Raw genomic sequence first — 12,731 nt, 5'->3', positions numbered from 1 at the left:
CCTTGGAGAAACTCCTCCATGGGAGCAGTTTGTTGGAGAGGTTAGGGGGCTGGTTCTGCTGGGAGTGTGGCGCTGTGGTGTCCGTCCGATGGTGTTGCTTGGAGACCCCTAAAAGAAGAGGAAACACTAATGACATCGCCAACTAATTAAGGCCTCACACTGATGCAGAGTTTTTACACGGTGTTGGGGATCTGTCTGATACTTAAGCCAACAGGTGTATTCCTCTGGTGCTAATGCAGATAAGAGGGAAACTATCTGGATTGTTGTGTTGCTAACATAGTTTGCTATGTAAAATGGGGTCTCACATCTAATCTAAAAACAATTTGTTCAATGGTAATGGTGCCTCGAGTCTGGCAAGAAGAAAAAAAAAATGTATTCCCATAGTTATATACTTTCAGACCTCATTTGTATTACACAGATCCTACATTTAATTTGAGGACCCCTAACTACGGTGTTGCATCCTACATACCACACTACTGCTGGTATTGCTGGAGTTCTTCAGATGGTTGTGTAAAAGCTTGGTGGCTCCATCCTGGAAGGTTTTAGGCAGTGCTCCCAGCAGCATGGTAAACTCTGGGGTGTTGAGCTCAAACAAGGATATCAGCACCACCTGAGCAGCCTGCAGGCAGATCAGTGCCACAATTTAGGGTGAGGGACACATTTCCTACTGCTGGAAGATACAGTTCAGATGGCGTTCCTACGTTTCAGAGGAACCATAACCATGTGTTTACAACTGAAATTTTACCGGTAAAATTATAGAATTGTACTCATATTATTAAGTATAAAACAGTACAAAAGACTACATTATGAATTGAAAAAAAAAAATTAAAAAAATTGTAATCTGTAAAACCACGGAAGACCAGTCAAACAGACAAATAACAGCCACAACTATTCAGAACAGAAACACATGAGGTTGTAGAAACACGCATAGAAAACGCATTAAAGTTGAGTGATGAAAATTGCATTCAGTGACCAAGACTAATGAAGGACACAACTCTTGAAGTGTACTGGTGTGTGCGCTGTTCATACATCACTGTTAACACATGCAAGTTACTCCAGATAAACTTGTGGAAAGTCATGTTTTTGTAGTTCGTTGGGGATGAAGACTACGTTAAATGGTACCAAGTACAATCCTGCAGACTAAAATCAAACTTGATCAAAAACTTTCATTACAGCCCAACGTGACTTGTTAGTCCTAAGCTGCATGGTCTCTGTTTTTAATCGTTTCTGAGATAGTTAGTGGACACCATCAGCCCTATTCAGACCTGTTGTTAGCATCCAACTATTTTATATTTTAATTCTATTCCACCTAGAGTCGAGCTTTATTGTTGTTGTTGTTAAAAAAAGAAAATTACAGAGCTCATTCTGCACAACAGATCTACCACATAACATAAATAATGTAAAAACATGTATGTTTTTTTCTAGGCCACCACTGGTCTTTAAATTTTATACTACAAAATGCAATACAGTAACTTATTACATGTAATTGTGATGATTAAACTGCTATGAAAGCACATCCATACAGAGCAACTGCTATTAATTAAGTAAAAGATGTAAGCATGTATAGCTTTATACTAAAGCTATAGCTAGTGCACAATACATAATGACATAAAAAATAAAACAATACAATACAAAATGTGTGATTCAAATGCTGTCGAAAAACAAAATGTTAATAGCATGCAAGTATGCAGGTGGTTAGAGTGAATCAAACACACGATGAAGTGTTAGACACACAGAAGTAACAAAATAATACTATAATTGTTGAGCAATTAATCTAGATTAATGGTACATTCATACGAAGCAGCAAGCCTTTGCTGTACATCAGGAAAAAAAAACACAACAAGCTTCAATTGTTTGGTGAGTGAACAAATAACAAGGCAAAGACCGACTCTAAGCAGTTATTACAGCAAAACAGCTGGAGCATTAATGGTAGGGGGTGAGTGAAAAGTTGTCACAGTCCTGAGGGTTGGTGGTGGTTAGGCACCGAGCAGGCAGGGCAGTGCGTGCTTGTCATGTGTTGATTGGCTGCTGGTGCGGGTTCTACCTGCTTACACCTTTCTTCCTGGTTACCCTCAGTGGACAGTAAGGCTGCTGTACTGGACCTGCCAGCTAGTTCCTCGCTCACCCAGCTATGAAGGGTCTGGGGCACAGTGGCAGGGCAGAATAGGAATTACAGCATGACACAGGTGCTCCACCAGAATATGGTTAAACTGTACCAGTCTTTTAAAACAGTTTGGCACAGATCATCACAGAGTGGGTCAGTCTTTCAGCATATTTCTACTCAGTCAGGATTATATTAACTCCTCTGTACAGGCTTGTTTCCAGCCTTCTGGAAGTCAGACTCTGATTAGGAAATAGGTGAGGATTTTACTTGGGGGGAACACAGTGGTTGAAAAACAAACAGAAGGTGAAAGGGAGAGAACTTATGATGCAAGTCAAACAAGCTGCACCATTGACTGAAAGCCATTCAAGTTTACAACTTAAAATAAACCCACCACAGATGGAGAAAACTAAATAAAAATGGTGTGGACATATGTCTGTGGGGAAAATGTTCATTTTGTGGATCCGTTTTGAAAAAGAAAAAGAAATCCTTAAAATGAATCCAATTATTATTTTAGTCTCAAAGCATTTAAGCACTTAGTTTAGCAATAAGCTCGCTCAACTTTGTGTACTGTACCATTGTTTAAACAGTTTAGTAATGCATGACCTTGGTAACTGGCGTTACACAAAACCCTAAAAAACTTTAGGCATGAGATGAAGCATAAGAACACACATACATACCAATAATGACATTGTACCACAATTATTCTATGGGAAGAGTCATGTTAAAGTAAATGTATGCAAAGAGATTTCTGTTATCATCGAGAGCTGGCCTACCTTCCTGACATCAGAGCTTTTGGGTTCAGTGGTCCAGGTGATGATGCGGGACACAGCCAAACGTGTCTCGCTGGAGTTGACGAAGTCTGTTGGGTCCATCTGGCGTCCCAGGGACTCAATGTACTTCAAAATGGCCACCTTCACCTTACAAATCAACAGTCATTTAGTCTTTCTTTTTTTCTTTTTACAAATGCACATTAAACAACCAGCGCTCACCTCTATTATTAATCTGTGTTTTTAATCAGTGTTTCTCATTTGACTTACCTTGAGGTTTGGTGTCTGAGTCTGATCTACAATGAACCTCATCAGAATGTTGAACTGCTGGTCAAATGGAAATGACTCTCTAAATGTGCACGCACACACACACACACACACACACACAAACAAACAAACAGAAACAAAAGAGGTTACATTATTCCTGCTCTATTACACTGTGTAGTGTTTGTTGAGATATAAGCTACATTTGACTAATCCTACTTTCAGACATGCACTTAAGCATGTCTGAAAGCATGGGTATCAGAGGGGAAGCATGTGAGAATGAAAATATATGCAAAAGTCTCTCTGGATGTTTTCCAAATTTTGTCCTGACAGCTCGCTAGCAATATTTCTAGATAACGTCTAAGTGAGTCCATATGAGACACAGCAGACGCTTCAGATAATTAACAGCAAGCAAATGAGCAGTGTCCTATTATAAATGCTGAAGCCAGGCTCCACCCCTTTGTGTGAATTTTCTGGTCATTCTCCTGCTGTGAATACATTTGAGCCAGACAATCTCTAGCTTAATTTATTTGTGGATGGCAAACTTCAGAATATGCCAGGACCCGGAAGTTTGGGTGTACTTGGTAAGCCAAAGAACTCAAAACTACATGTTTTTGGTGCATTGCTAATCATTGCTAAGAAACTCACAAAAAACATCAATTGTTGATGATTTCATTCCACAATAAGAAACTGGACAAAGTAATTCTTAAAAAGTGTAAAGTGTCTCCTCATCCCCTGGAAATGCACAGCAGGTCGTTATCTTAGGTGTTGGACAGACCTTGTGATATCCAGAGCCTTTTGGACTTTGGCCTGGACAGAGCCAAGCAGATCTGCCCCCATTTTCTTCAGCAGCTGAGTGAGCAGGACAAACAGCCAGTCCTGCAAGTCCTCCCTGTGAACTGTGACGAAGTCCACAAGTGTCTCCAGGAACATGCTGAACACCTGAGAAATCAAGTCAACTTCTATTTCACATGTTCTATAATGCATGTAAAAACAATGTCGTCTGATCAATATTCTTCACAAAGTAGTGTACAATTGTAGGTACAAAAACAACATAAATCAGAGACAAAGATATAAGAAAGTTTTACAATGTTTTTTGAAGGTTTCATTAGAGAGGGCATGTACTGGAGCCTGCAACTGAAAAAGAGTGTCACCCTTTGAGTTAAGCTTGAGGGATGACCAGTACTGACTGGTTGAATGACTTTAGGGATCTTGATGGAGTGTTGGGGGCTATAAGAGAAATTGGATAAAAGGAAAGTCCATCTATGGAATGCTTTATAGACTAACTGAATTTTAAAAATGTTACCTAAAGTTGATTGGGAGTAGAGAGAGACAAATAGGGAACCAGTTAAAACCAAGCAGCTGTGTTCTGCACATACTGCAGGCATTTGACTTTTGACTGATTCCAATGCACAGTGTGAAAGTAAATGACTGGTTTGTCATATGGGATTGTTGCTTAATAAGAGGAGTTAAAAGTTCATGTTGAGAGAATGTGTGAGGTCATCTTGTTATGCAATAAAACCTACATGAGACTTGCTCTTCACCTTGAATATACATAATGTGTAACCAGATATAGATGCTTTTTTTAAGATGGCTTGCATTGGTTAAATAATGTGGGAAATAATACGCACTAATCACTTAAGATGCTTAATCTTCTCTCCTCAGTATTGATCAATATTTCTGTTTATCCATTATTTTATTAGACAACATGAAATAACAATAATCACACTGGGAGGTCATAAAATCAAGCCTTGTGGAGATTTCCAAAAAATCAATCAATCAGTAAAATGAACTGTAAAACACACTTACTCTCTGTTGTTAAATCCACAGCAAGGCAGACCATGCAACACAAGACACTCCATTAGTATCAACAGACACATCAAAAGTACATAATAGGTCATCTGTACACAAGCTGCAGGATTTTGTCATTGTAGAGACCCTGTAGTTACAAGAAATGGTTAGTTATTTCTTCGGGCAGTCGAGATGATCTATACCTTGCTATGTGGATCTGCAAACATTCTGGTGAAGATCTCACAGAGTCTCTTCAGCTCCACTCGGCTGCAGTCAACAGAGAGAAACAAACAGAAAATCAGGACATTTGCTATTTTTTGTGGGTTGCTGTTTTTATTAGAAATACTTTGTAACAATGGTTTAGAACTACTCTAGATGAAGCTTATTTTTGATCATACCATAAATCATGTGATGTGAGAGAGAACTACACTTATACACCTCCTCTATTTACAGAGACAGAGAGAGAGAGACAGAGAGAGAGAGAGAGAGAGAGAGAGAGAGAGAGACAGAGAGAGAGAGACAGAGATAACTACTATAAGGATGCCTCAGGTTATCTGTTGTCTATGTTCATCTGATTAGGAGACTCAGATGACAAAAGGTTATTATTTTAAAATCCAGTGGGTGAAACATGATGATTGACAATTTTTGGAAATACGCCATTAGTCTCTTGAGTTCAGTCCCACCTCAGTATTCTTTGGCTCTTGAGGAGGTTCTGCAGACCCAGCAGGCCCTCCTTCCTCTCTGACCAGTTGGAGCTGGCGCAGTGGTTGAGGACCTCTGCCACATCTTCCGTTTGGCGCAGATAATGTGGAATGCCTCCGTTTCGTGAACTGTATGAGCGCTCGGAACAAGCACTTGACGCGTCACTGTTGGCGTCATCATCGGAGTACATCCCTGGTGATTCGTACCTCCGTCTCAGCGGCTTTCGCTACAAGAGAAAACAGAACATGAAGAACATGCAGTATGATACTTTGTTTGTTAACCATGTTCTGCAGGGAAAGTGTTTGGTCGAATACACTCAGCCATGAGGCAAAATCTTCAACACAAGGTCAATGCAGCTGCATCAGGTAGCCATGCAGTTTTTTGTATGGTTCTAATTAATATACAGTATATCTCATATTTTTCTCGTACATACAGTATGTTTCTTTTGACTAAAAGGGTAGATTTGTAAATGTACGATAATCTATTGCTAGGATAAAAATTAACCATAACAAAAGCCAGTTAAGCAGTGAAAAAGTAAGCAAATGACTATTACAAATGCAGAAATCAAAAATGTGAAATCAAATCATGGACTTTATATTAATGTATGAATGAATAATGTGTGTATGAATAAAGAACTGAAACGAGTATCTTTCCACAGATTCCACTTATCTGAGATGCAATGAATATCAACATTCAGGGTTAGCTATACAAATATACAAATAATAATAAAAAAAAGGGACTGGGGTGGTGGAGAGCCAAGCTGTGTTATTTTCTTAACTTGATTAGTGCATGATGGCATTGATAACACAAACAGTGCATAAAAATGACCAACTACCTTATTCCTGGAGTCTCCTAACAGCTGAAATGGTAACAAAACAACCAGGAGGGAAAAAGGAGAGAGGCAAGTTTTAAAGGAGGAACAAAGTACAAAGAAAGTACAGCTCTTCAGGGTAAACAAAAGACATTTTCATTTTTCATCTGTGTGTGAGTTTATGGGTCAAACATATATATTCTGTTTTAAGTTCAGTATAGTGTCCTGCTTTGCACTTTCACTTTCGATATCTGGCAGTGATTCAACTGTTTAGGAATATGGTACTGAGAAGCTGACGTCCTGAGGATGACCAAAATGACAAGTATATGGGCCCAAAGCTCCATTTCTCTGCTTTCCGTTATCAATCCATCCATCAGTCTGTCTTCTACCACTTTATCCTCAACATGAGGGTCGCACTGAGTGCTGTGCAAATCTCAGCTGACATAGGGCGAAAGGCGGTGTACACCTGGACACATCGCCAGCCCATACTTTTTGAATTTTCTAGATATCACAAATGGTCGCATGCCAAATCCTGTCTGTGACGATAGGATTGGTAACAGAAGGGTTAAACATGGTAGGTTGAAGAAGTCACCACAGAACAGGTTGATATCTGTGTCCAGGTTGAAAATAAATTCTCACTGGTGTGTTTGACATTGCATCCTGGCCAAGATAATGCCAGACTTGCATCAGAACACATAGAAAATTGGGGATTTTTAAATAGCTTTTTAAACAGCAGTGAGAGGTTTTGCATGTTAACATACTAAAATAACCTAACGTAGTTCGGAGTATCCTATGGTTATGATGACCTGGATGACTGATAAGCTTCTTACCTATCGGTCTCATTTATTGGGAAGAGACTGGCAACCCAACTTTGAGGGCTAACAAATTGGTGAGAGAGTGGCCCAAGGGAAAACCCATTAATGTTGCTAGTAGCACACGGGTAAAAATTTGGTGCTACAGCAGATTTTATTGATGGCAGAAGAACGTGCTCTTGGACTGCTTTATTTTAAATTTAAAAATATGTTGAGTTGTTGTTGAAAACTTTCCATTGTGCTTTCTGTAAAAATATTAACTTCTTAAAAACAACAAACAGAACACAAATGTTCATGTATCTGCTGAAGTCAAGAACTTACCAGAGCATCTGCAACAGCTGCCTCCACCTCAGTACCAGTATTTAAGATCCTCATGGCATTGACTGATGCTGAGATTCTTGCTTGATGAATCAAACCATACCGGTCTGGACAGGAAGTGGGCAAACAAAAAGGTAAAGGAAGAAAATTATGACAATGAAGCTTTGCAACACAGTTAAGTCGTCACTACAACTTACCAGACAACAGTTTAAGCAAAATAACCTTACACAGCTTATAAAGAGAGGGACTATTTCCTTTAGACACATTGGGCAATTTAGTATCCAACCACCAAAGGCAAGAATTAAAACATTACAAAAAACACAATTAGAGGATGACCAGGCCATTGAACAAAAGCACAGGAATAATTGTAGCTATACCACTTTCCCTGAGAGAGACCACCACCAACACCAACAACAACAACATGCCCCACACAGGAAACACCTGTATACTGTCAGCTTAAATAATAAAAATAAAAGGTGAATCAAAGAGAGAGAGGCACAGTTCACGATGGGTCAATGGATGATACAACTAGATGGCAGCAAATACCAAACATAACAAAATGGGCAACTTCAAAACAAAAAACCCAAAACACTTTAAAGTACAAAAAGATGTCAGATGATTTAAAAAAAAAAATGACAACCCAATAAAAGTGGTAACAAATGAAGTTCAACTGAGTCAGTCATAGTCAATATGAAGAAGGTAATGCACTGAAAATGGTAATGTTGAAACAAGCAGATGTTTTTCCCCCTTAACATGCCACATTTTTTTGATTTGCTTCAATGACGACATAAAACGCAATAAATTGTACAATGTAATGATGGGTGTTTCCTACAGTAACATCATCGCATGCTGGTACAGTAGGCATTATTGCCTCTGAGATAAAGGTAATTTCAAGGGGAACCGAGAGGAGCGATGCGTTCTGATCATGCAGGTCACCTGACTGGCCATGTGGTTCGGCTGTGGAGAGAGCACTGGTTGAACGGGAGTGACGTCGGGAGGCTGCAGGGGACAGGAGAGGTGGGCAACGTATAGACCAAGGGGTTAGTGACGTGCGCGCAAACACACACACACACACAACAGGTTTAACACCAAAGACACCATTTACACACTGCTGACACATCACTGCCCTTAGGCTTTTATATTTGTGTACTTATTTCAATATAATGGTACGATTTAGGTTGACATTTATTCATAATTGGACACTTCTGAAATAAGAACATGAACAATGTTTTATTAATTACAGAGTGGGGGTTAAGTATTGTTTTTAGTGGCTCTGTGTGCATGTCTGTTTGTTTTTTGTGTTTACGCACTTGCCAATATGACCAGCAGAGGCCGCCAGAGGCTTGTTGTGTGAATGGAGTGAAGTCTGCCATCTCTGATTGCCTTGTTTTTAATTGAAATCAAAATTAATAAGATGTACTCTTAAGTCTCTTACCAGCAGTGTAAAAGAGGCCTCTCATTATGTTGTGCAAATGTTAAAATGCTATTTGCGGTGTAGTCAAGACAACGCTAACAAACCAAAATCATACGTATTTAGAGAACTTGTTTTGCTGAAACAAGAAACCACTTGGGACATAACAGTTGTCTGTTAAACCTTTAAAACCCACAATATACTGAACGTACAAAGGTCTATTCAAAAATATAAAACATGATACATGGTACATGATGTTACATTATTATGTAACATGCTATTTATGCCATCTATAAAACAGGATTCACAGACGTAAATAATAGGTTTTATCCACCACATACAACCAAAAACGTCCCCAAACCCCCTACAGACACAGTTAGTTAGTGCATGCACAGAGAAAAACAAGCAGCAGTGTGATAAGACATGAAACATCAACAACAGAGAGTAGATAAGGTGGGAAAGCTCATGTGAGCATGTGGGAAATATTGTCTGGTTGGGACCTTCTGGGCCACAAGAGCTAATGCAGAACAGCTATTAGCTCAGCGGTACTCACCCAGGGGAGCAAAGCCCCGAGCAGGGCTGGTGTCGCGGCTGCTCTCACGACTGGTGTCGCGACTGCAACCCTGACTCATGCTGGGGCGGGGAATGCGGCTCCGGGCTAGCGTGCGGTAGGGAAGAGCAGCGGGAAGAAGAGCTTTACCACACAGGCTGGCTGTCAGAACAACAAGTTAGGTGGGAAGGTCAGTGTATGCATTCATGGGTCAGTGTCGGGGTGAGAGTCACAGACGAAGAGAAGATGAGGAGAAGACGAAGAGGAAGAGGAGATGCCTAATGGTATAGTGCCCTGCAAGTGACACATAGATACTTAGATCTGATTACAGAGGGAATGGGAGTGTATCTATTCTGCATGGAGAAGAAAAAGGATGATTTAAGGGCCCATGGGCCCATGATCTTAATATTGTATACATTGTGATGACAATGCTTAGTTAAGAGACAATTCTGATGTTTGAGGCTCATGAAGTGCAAAAACCAATTATTTAGCTGTTGTTCAAATATAATATACTTGAACAACAGCTAAATTATCGTCCATGGTTTAAAGAGTCTAATTGTCATAATGGGACTCTATGGGAGTAAAGTATACAAAGAGATAAAGGCTTGAGAGGTATTGAAGAATAAACGAAGACAGGAAGGAAGAAGAACTGTAAAAAGAAAGAAAGAAGCAGTAGTTGTGTAGTGCAGAGTGTTAGTGGAGAGTGAGTTGGTGACAAAGCAAACTGTGAGTAAAAGTTAGAGGGTGTCAACACTGAGAACAACAAGGTCAGAAATTAGATGTATAAAAGTAGTATAAGGCTATTACTTAATAAACACAAAGCAATCGGTATTAAATTCTGCGTAATCAGCAATCGGTATTAATTAAGTTGTTAAAGAGGATAACAAAAACCTGTGAACATCACAAAACTGAAATTCTTCAAAAACACTGATCTTTTCTTCTTCTTTGTTACAACTTCCAAACGCTCCCCCTGACAGATGAGGTAAATGATGTTGAAGCAGATGGTGTTTTTTTACATTAGTACATCTGTGTTAAGATAGATGGTGCTAACCAGCAAAACACTTTAACCAGAATTGCAGTGTGTTTAATTACAGTACAAAACAGAATGAGTTTAATTTGATCAAGGATTTTTAATCCACCTGTTTCAAAGAGCTGTAATCACCGTGGTCTCTAAACCAAAAATACAGATGAGTAGAAGTTAAAGCATTTGAAATAATGTTTCTATCAGCTAATAAAATGATAAGTTAGCTGTACCATGTACAATAGCCGTACAACATCGGAGTGCAGTGTGAGTTCTTCTCTCCTTGTCTTCGAGTGAGGATGAGGAGAGGAAATCCAGTCTCACTTTCTTTTACCACTAGCTTTTATCAACTCAGGTCACTTCTTATACATGTGTTCATGACATGTATTCCAAACAGCTTCTTTAAGCTTCTTCAAGTCATACAAACTTCCAGAATATGACATAATTATTCCTGCAGGGCCCCAGCCAATGTTTCAACAGAAAGTGACTTGTGTGAGCTGTGTTTGCCTGCTCTTACCGAGACCCATTCTGCTGGGGCTTGTTTCTCGGCTGCAGCCTTGGCTGCGGGGAATCCTGCTGCGCTTGTCAGCTGGCGTTGTGGAGGCCGACACCGGGGCTCGAGGGATTCGACCATAGCTGCTGTGGCTCAGCAGTTTGCCAGGAGAGCTGGAGCGACTGCCAGCTGTAGACAAAGAGATGACAAACATACACAAAATAAATTACTATAGATACAACAGAAAAGACTGTAAGAAACTGTATGTGCATAATGTATTATTCTGCTTTTATTAAGTGTAAACCTATGTCATGTACTTCTGAATCATTTACTTTTAATCATTTAATTTGAAAGTGCGTGAATTAGGCATGGGACGATATAAAAACATAATTTCATGATGCAATCGAAGTCATAAAATTGCTCTAAAGCACACTGAAATGACTTAAGTAAACACGGTACAAAGAAAAACAAGCATCTTATACAAGATCTTTATTCTGCTTCTGGACAGAAAAATTAAAGTCCCCCTTTGTGGCACTTCAAATGTAATTATGAGGACTCTAATGTTGGAAAGCATGACAGCATTTTCAACTTTATGACATTAAATTATTAATATTTTTCCCCACTCACAATAATCACGATAATTTAAACTCATTGTGAGTGCTTCTTATTCTAACAGTTGATCGTCCCGTCCCTAAAGTAAATATATTCCAGTGTTTTACTGACAACAGAGAAGTGGGAGGCAAACAGAACAGTGATGGGCTGAATCTACCAAAACTGTGTATGTGTGTGGGGGGTGGGACATTTTCTTGTCACCAATGGAGAAAAAAATACAACAAACACCACAAAATGACAGACACTTTCAAATCCCAACAGTTGGTGGGCATACGTAAAGAGTGGAGCATGCTGCTACTACAGTACACATGGTGAAACAAACATATAAAGTGTAAAACTGTGGGACAACAAAGTAATAAACTCTTATGTGCTGGGGGTGGAGCTTAGGGATGAGGCATCTCGCTTTTGATTGGATGAAGCTGAGGCCTTACCACTGATGGGATTGGCCGATCTGGATCCTGGGTGATGGAAGCGATAGGCAGGACAGGGTGGAGATTGGAAATGAGATAGAGGAGGATTGTGGTTATTGAATTCACCCAGCATGCCCTCACAAACGGCTGAGAACATGTTAGGTGTGCATCGATCACTCTCGCAGCGCAACAGTATAACACTCATACACGGTATCCTTGCATGCATGGAATTAGACGTGCAGAAAGAACAGCATATTTGTGAGTGGCTGGAAGTTTCTTCAGGGTGCTGAACCACAGGAGAAACATTTCACACACACAAACAGGAAACGGCAAGACAACTAATTTGATCTTCAATGGAGAAAAAGATCATCGCTAAATATGAGAGGGACAGATTGCATTATGCACACACATAACTATGCAATGTTGAATGTGTAAAAACTGAGAGATTCTGATAAGAGAACTGTGTACATACGCTGGGACTGGGAAACCACTTTGGCTCGACTGCGCCCCCTGCTGTCCACCACAGATGGACTGGCTCCACCCACACTACCGGAGCTTTGTCTCCTGGTGCGAACACGACCTGGATGAAAAGGGAAGGAGAAATAGAACGGAGGGGACAGGAATAAGCAGAGTGACTGAGAATTATCAATATTCGGCTTTATCAA

The 12,731-nt window shown here is 39.9% G+C and overlaps 1 protein-coding gene across 1 annotated transcript in view; it reads right to left on the bottom strand.

The window, feature by feature from the left end:
• The window catches only part of clasp1a (cytoplasmic linker associated protein 1a), an 81,941-nt gene that overhangs the window by 13,866 nt on the left and 55,344 nt on the right, over positions 1–12,731 (bottom strand). Inside the window, exons 20-33 of the mRNA XM_058616920.1 lie at positions 12,539–12,646; positions 12,088–12,114; positions 11,069–11,233; positions 9,534–9,692; positions 8,506–8,568; positions 7,573–7,676; positions 5,610–5,854; positions 5,130–5,193; positions 4,945–4,947; positions 3,914–4,077; positions 3,142–3,220; positions 2,878–3,021; positions 470–619; positions 2–108 (exon numbers count right to left, since the gene is read on the bottom strand). Coding sequence (XP_058472903.1) covers positions 2–108; positions 470–619; positions 2,878–3,021; positions 3,142–3,220; positions 3,914–4,077; positions 4,945–4,947; positions 5,130–5,193; positions 5,610–5,854; positions 7,573–7,676; positions 8,506–8,568; positions 9,534–9,692; positions 11,069–11,233; positions 12,088–12,114; positions 12,539–12,646 — 1,582 coding nt within the window. The remainder of the gene's footprint in view (position 1; positions 109–469; positions 620–2,877; positions 3,022–3,141; positions 3,221–3,913; positions 4,078–4,944; positions 4,948–5,129; positions 5,194–5,609; positions 5,855–7,572; positions 7,677–8,505; positions 8,569–9,533; positions 9,693–11,068; positions 11,234–12,087; positions 12,115–12,538; positions 12,647–12,731) is intronic.

Source organism: Solea solea, chromosome 2 (genome assembly GCF_958295425.1).
Source record: "Solea solea chromosome 2, fSolSol10.1, whole genome shotgun sequence".
NCBI lineage: Eukaryota > Metazoa > Chordata > Actinopteri > Pleuronectiformes > Soleidae > Solea > Solea solea.
Note: the sequence above shows the minus strand (reverse complement) of the source record. Positions and strands in the feature narration are given on the sequence as shown.